This window comes from Echinococcus granulosus (assembly GCF_000524195.1).
Source record: "Echinococcus granulosus chromosome Unknown EG_S00153, whole genome shotgun sequence".
Classification (NCBI taxonomy): Eukaryota; Metazoa; Platyhelminthes; class Cestoda; order Cyclophyllidea; family Taeniidae; genus Echinococcus; species Echinococcus granulosus.
Window position 1 is genome coordinate 1 of NW_020170533.1, and position 6,342 is coordinate 6,342.

Sequence of the window (6,342 nt, forward strand, 5' to 3'; positions counted from 1 at the left end):
GGAGTCAATTTATGAGGTTGACGACCTTTCAAATGGTTGAATTAAGTAGCCCGACGATCATCTACCTGTTTTATTTGCTTTTGCCTTGAAAAGATAGAAAAGGATTTAGGTGGAATAGAAGCTGTCGATTCGGATGCGTTGGCGACCAAAGTGCCTCATCAATCAAAAGCATTTTACCCGATTAGGGCTTTTAAAACATTCATCTTCATCTTTGCTGTTTCGAAGATACCCTGATTCCAAGGGGGACAAACGTTACGAATGTAGCACTTCGGGTAACTCCTAGAGGCACAAAGGGGGCCTGTCGGTGTGAGATAAGGCCCATTTCTTGGCTGCAGGGTTCTTAAATATCGCCTCCTCTTCAAGACGAGACTACACCGAAGAATGCCTGTCAACAGCATCATAATGTTACACACTATGTAGTGCTTGCCTGCCTACAAACAAGTGAAGGAGGGATATTACAACCTTTGAGTATAATCTACATAGCTATGCTAAGGAACCTCTGGAAGATGGAGTTAGAGTTGCTGAAACCTGATCATGGTCCATTCATGATCATCGTATTGAATTGGAAGTAAGGAAGTTCGTCAGGTTCGAGGTTGTTGAACGCCTTCGGTAGCCATATAGCCAGTTTCCGACCTTCATGGGCGAAAAGCCTTTTCTGTTGTGCCTTGACTTGGAATCCATTTGTCCTGCTATTTTTGTCACCCCTTACTGCTGATAATCTTGGAGCAGGTGGCACCTCTGGAAGAATGGCCTATTATTGACATGGAGAGGAGGTGGGAGATAAAGCACAGCTAGGAGGTCGTACCTTTAAACCGAAATCTAAATTGTCAGATTTCCACAACTATTTGTGTGACACTCAAAATACAGACCATTTTCATATGTGGATTTGCTTATTTTTGGCATGAAGTTGAAAACATCAGGACAAGCAGTAGACGGTAGTTGTTAATTTTGCTGCTTCAAGTGAAAGGGGCATTGGGTCAAAATGCTTTTTGAAATTTGGCGGTTAAAGAATCTGCTTTGTTTTCCCAACGCTTAAAACCAACCGTTGCAAACAGTCCTTCCCTCTAGGTGAGGAGGAATAAGCGATGCCTAAAAGTGGTCTTATAATGTTTGGGTGAAGAGCTGGAACACTTTTAACATATTTTGACAACTTTGACTGTAAGAATTGAGAAATGGCAACATAAATATTTTATTCAAAAGGATAGACAGGTTAGTTGGTTTAAAAAGCTCTAAAGAATTCATCACGCTTGCCAACTATCTTTCCACTCAAGGTGCATTCCTGCATTTTAAATAATCTTGCCGACGCTTATCCAGCCGAAGTCAACTTTCCTTGCCTCAATAAATGTTGTAGATTGTTCTGTGGGGTTCGCTGCACATTTCACTCATCATTGAAAATATTTTTTTTGATAAATGAGGCTACTTAGTTGCAAAAACTTCAGCCGTGGAGTCCCTTTCCCTCCCTCCGTCCTAATTGCTCACTCCGCACAAAAAGTGTGTCCTCATATCCGTTTGATGTTTAAAGAACCTGTCCAATTCACTTCTAGGACCTGGGGGTAAAGATATACATGTAGCTATAGCTACCAATGAAAAAATGCCCAAAATTAGGACTCTTTTGCAACACTCTGTTGACTAGTCTGCTTTTTTGGTAATTATCTGAATTTTAGCCCTAATTTAAGAATTAAAGCTTTCAATTTTCATCATTTTCTGTTAATGTGCAGGAGCTTGAATCCCACCGAGATTTCATCCTGAGTAATCGGGTCCCAGACACAGTGCGGTCGGCCTTATTTGCCGATGACGTGCTCATATATGGCTGCTGGCTGCCTGATAGAGAGTAGCGAGAAGAGGAGTGACGGATAAACCAAGTGGCTCTAATCTTGCCTCTTTATGGTATTGGAATAGCGTTGACATTGCAGGAGTTCTTAGCTCATCTAATGTCCACCTGCATTTGATGATGGCCGGTCAGGAGGGAGTGAATGAGAGTGCGAAGATCAACGAAGAACCAAAATTAACCTCAATAAAAACAATCCATATAAATTGGTACAGAAACTACTTTCGAATTTGTAGGCAAGCCCAGCATTTTCGTTCTCTACTGTATCTGCTTTCTTCCGTCATTGGCGCCTTTTTAGAGTCCTTCATAGGCGAAGTAGAAATAAATCGAGAGTTGTAACTCAAACCAACAGATAGGAGCTCTGTAAGGAAACCAAGTGTTGTGCAAGCATGTAAGCAGTGAAAATACTAATGATTTGAAAATTTCTATATTGAACAGTCTAAAATGTTAAACCAGAGTCAACGAAAAGGTGTCTGTTTTGAAGTCAGGTTCATATAATACAATCCATTCGTGATGACGCAAAATTTTCTCTCTACCGAAACATTATGCCTGTGTTTCAGGGATGTTGATGATGCAGGAATACTGAGTGATTGAGGCATTTACTTTCTCTTCTGAATGCCTGACCAGGTCTAGAGGATCCAAACTGAATAGCTTGAAGTTGTAGTTCACGAGTCTAGATCCACATTACTATGTTGATGCGAATAAGAGGGCATTTTGAAATCGCGTTACCTTGTCCAAACCTCATGGAAAAATTTGAGTGACTCACAATTGCTGATCTATCATCGCATCGCAGATGTATGCAAGCAGCTTCAAGCTCGGTGATGCATTAAACAGAGGATGTTGTTTGGCTGCTGAAACTATCCGGTTGAAATAATGCACACACGATGCTAGGGTCCCCATCTCCCCTGAATTGAGTTTTTTTTATAAACAACTGCCCTTCGTATCTATCATCGTTCTCTTTTCCAGGTTAAAACATGTCTTGTTATTTAATTTCCATAATTGTCTTTCAAGCCGCTGTCTGTCTTGTAAAAGCTACTCACCAATCACTTTAGTAGTATTAGTAATCATTGGAAATTTGTTTAATTTTAGTTTAAGTACATCATGTCGACACTCTACGAGTACCTCAACTACCTCAACGAGACAAATCTCCCTCCTAGCGGTCAGAACTTGTACCTCCAATCAAGCCAAAAGGAGGAGTTGAAACAGCACGACCAGGCAATCAAAGTCTGCGTTGAGGGAGGGTGGGTCATACCTAAAATTTGTTAGAAAGGCTTTTTTTTACTTGGTTTATATAAGACAATAAAGTGACTATAAGTCCATTCCCCCAAAAAAATTACAAAACCACAAGATGGTTCCGTTTGCGACCCATGATCCCTCTCCCTTTTGGGAGGTATTTTTTGTTGGGTGCAAGCAATCAAATCCAACCCTGGTCGCCTCTGCTTCATACCGCTTTTTCTATTTCGCATCAAAGCATGTGACTGTGCAACATGTGATAATCATCACATGGAGTGGAACGAATAGAGGGAGTGCGAGGGATGAAGTTCCCTCAACACCACCCCACTCTTTCTCCTTCCCATTCTAAATGACTGGTTGTCGTTGTTTCCCGGGCACAAGTTTTCCTCATAAGAACCCGTGTTATATCGAGTAGAAAGAGCTCAGCTGTAAATGATTGGCCTTCAGCCAGTGAACAATGCAATGGTAACACACCAAGATGAAATGCGTACCCTGAATAGTGGAATACCGTGTCTCTTAGTTTGAGACAAACTTGGATAAGCCACCTAAGTAGAGAGGATCATTATCTCCAGGAATGATGAGAAGGAAGCCTGGTTATTCGTGGAGTAAATAACCGATTCTTTTAAAACATAGATTACAATTTGTTGTCTATAAAGCACTTTTTGACTTTTAGGAAATGTGGGAACAGGGCCAAGTGTGGTAACCGGTCAAGCGTGACCATAGGGCTCAAATAGTTTGACCTGATATATGAGAGCAGTCATAAAGGGGTAAAGAACTCAGCAAATGTCGTTTGTAACCGTCTTCGAAGGTGATGTACCGTTACATGCTCTGTAAGACTTTACTAGTGGATGGTTAGGCAGCCATAGAAGTATGAGGTTCCCTCTCTTGCGATGAGAAATTGATACACTGAGGTGACCAATGCAGAACCTCCCCCCCCCCCCCCCAATACCTCCATCAGAGACTACACTCACTAGAGACAGGAGAAATAACAGCATTTTACCTGTAAAACCAACAGGGCAAAATGGTTGTGCTGTACTTGCTTTGATGCGCTGGGTCTTTGTCTTCGCGGATGGAAGACCAATTGGTACACCAGAGTGCCGAGTTAGCCTACAGAGGTCGTGATGGGTGTTGAAACTCCTCCCTTATGAATGAATGAGATCTTAAGAAAAACAAACCTCAATTACCTGGTATAAAACGAAGAAAAGCGTTTTTTTTTTCAGTTGCTTGCCACTTCTGGAGAATTGACACAGCATGCTAGCTGTTACTTGCAACTGGCGGGAAAATTGTTAGCTAAAGGGATGAACGAACTTAATCCCATTATGGGCATCCTTCTTTCCAAAGGAGCAAACTTTACAGGATCTACACGAATGCCTTCAATCACCACAAATTTGCATATCCCCTACCTACTCTTTGGGTGGAATAAGGGACAAAATGGCCTATCACGTGCTTTTAAAAAAGAGAAGATCTTTAAAATCTGAAGTAGGAAAAGCCACCATTGTGGATAGAGAAGATTTACAGCGTGTGAGAGTGTTTTGTGGAGGACAAGAAGGAGATCAGAATCCAATGATCTGCTTATCTGCAATGATTATTCGATTGAACACATTGGGATGCCATAAAATGAACTGCTTTTGTGTGGTTTTGGCCACCCAGAATTTGAATATTTACAGACAAAATGTTGCATTCCTTTTCAAGGCGAAAAGTTGCCAGATGAATCGCAACAGAGTTGAGGAGGAATGCCCATTCCGAGTCAAATCCATCGCCTTGTTTTCCCGAAACCGAGTTGACTCCACCCCAACACCAACAACAATGGAATCCCCAAGCAGGCAAAGGATAATTTAGCACCTCAAGTTGTTTTTCGAATCTAAATCCACTGTAATCTAAGTTTGCACTTCTGAAGGCTAGCATGACCAGGTTTCGAAGCCTCTAAGGTAGAAACAAAGTGAGACAGGGCAGGTAAATTCATAGCTACTTCACGGCGGTTTAGTTAAATGTGGTAACTCCCTGCACCCGGAAGTTCATATATTACAGTCACCACCGAGAGCATACAACCCAACGATCCAACAAATCTTAACTGTCTTCTACAATTTACTATTTCTCTTAGCGGTACAGCCAAAATTTAAATCTTCGCATGTAACCTTTGTGATCACCTTTCTAGTAAATTAATGTCGATGTCATGTTTTTGTCAGCCTTCAGCGTGAATTCATTTTAACAGAACACCTGCAATCTGAGAGCAGAAAAAAGATATTTTTTCCCAGTTAAAAGCGATTAAGCATTTGCCATCGGCATGTAGGTTTGGGTTGAACCTGAATGCATTAGCCTCCCCCATAAGAATGACTTTTGGATTTATTAAGTTGAAGGTGAGAATACACAACTTCCTTTGGGGAAAGGGGAGGACTGAGTTCTCCTCTCCTCTTTATTTTCTTCTCCAAAAGAACATGTAGCATAAAATAAGTCGGCGCTTATTTCCGACTTTAAGAACTTAATTATTGATAATCCAACTCTACTATGTGACGGTTTTTACAAACCAGTACTTTTAAACTGCATACATTTTGCGCCTATTCTTTTACTTTTGAAGTCAGCAACCCTTTGAGGAGCTGTTTCGGTGGCAGTGCATTCTACAAAGCTATAAACAGGGTCTTCCCAGCCCCACGATAGGCAATTTAGTTAACGTAAAATCAACAAATCAACAAAAACCGCACGATTTGAGATTTTTAGCCAAAAAACTACCTGCTAGCCATTAAATTGCTGCCGTCTTCTCCAACACCAGTTTGCACTTCGGATTCTTCTTCATGAACCATTTATTTTTAATGAAACCACCTGGCACCTAGTTCACATCACGTAGGACAGCAGATTTAACATTTACTGTGGCACATCTGACCTTATCAGGAAGTGCCAAACTTCCTTCTCTGACAGCAAGACTGTTAATGTAATTCTTTTGCAGGTAGGAGGATATTTTGACAAAATCTCCTTTTTTTAATTTGTGGGGTTTCTAAATAATTAAACAAAATTCCACTGATTTTATCACTGACCGAATAAATTAAAATGGGTCGTATTATGCTCATAAAATTAGGAAAGTTGAGAACTGTAAAAGAGATATAAAAACCAAATTTCTCCCTTAAAAATTCATAAACTTAAAAATGGCCCGTTTGTACATGTGAAAGATGAACCGAACCCCTAAAATTAGGATTTAGGGAAATCCGTGGGGTTTGATGCTGCCCCTGCTCGGGGTCATGCCAAACCCATCTGACCGTGGTGGAGGCAATGGATAATATTTTGGGCAT

The 6,342-nt window shown here is 40.9% G+C and overlaps 2 protein-coding genes across 2 annotated transcripts in view; one reads left to right on the plus strand and one right to left on the minus strand. All coding sequences in view use genetic code 11, as the record gives it.

The window, feature by feature from the left end:
- Positions 1-506: 506 nt before the first annotated feature.
- Positions 507-4,900, plus strand: EGR_09553 (hypothetical protein; the record flags this gene model as incomplete). The annotated part of the gene is made up of 3 exons (XM_024498802.1): positions 507-568; positions 1,164-1,209; positions 4,418-4,900. The coding sequence occupies 3 exons, from the start codon at positions 507-509 to the stop codon at positions 4,898-4,900; spliced, it is 591 nt and encodes a 196-aa protein (XP_024346770.1).
- A 1,082-nt stretch (positions 4,901-5,982) lies between these two features.
- Positions 5,983-6,342, minus strand: part of EGR_09554 (hypothetical protein) — a gene marked incomplete at both ends in the record, with an annotated part of 3,783 nt that continues 3,423 nt past the window's right edge. Inside the window, one exon of the mRNA XM_024498803.1 lies at positions 5,983-6,175. Within this exon, the coding sequence (XP_024346771.1) occupies positions 5,983-6,175 (193 nt within the window). The remainder of the gene's footprint in view (positions 6,176-6,342) is intronic.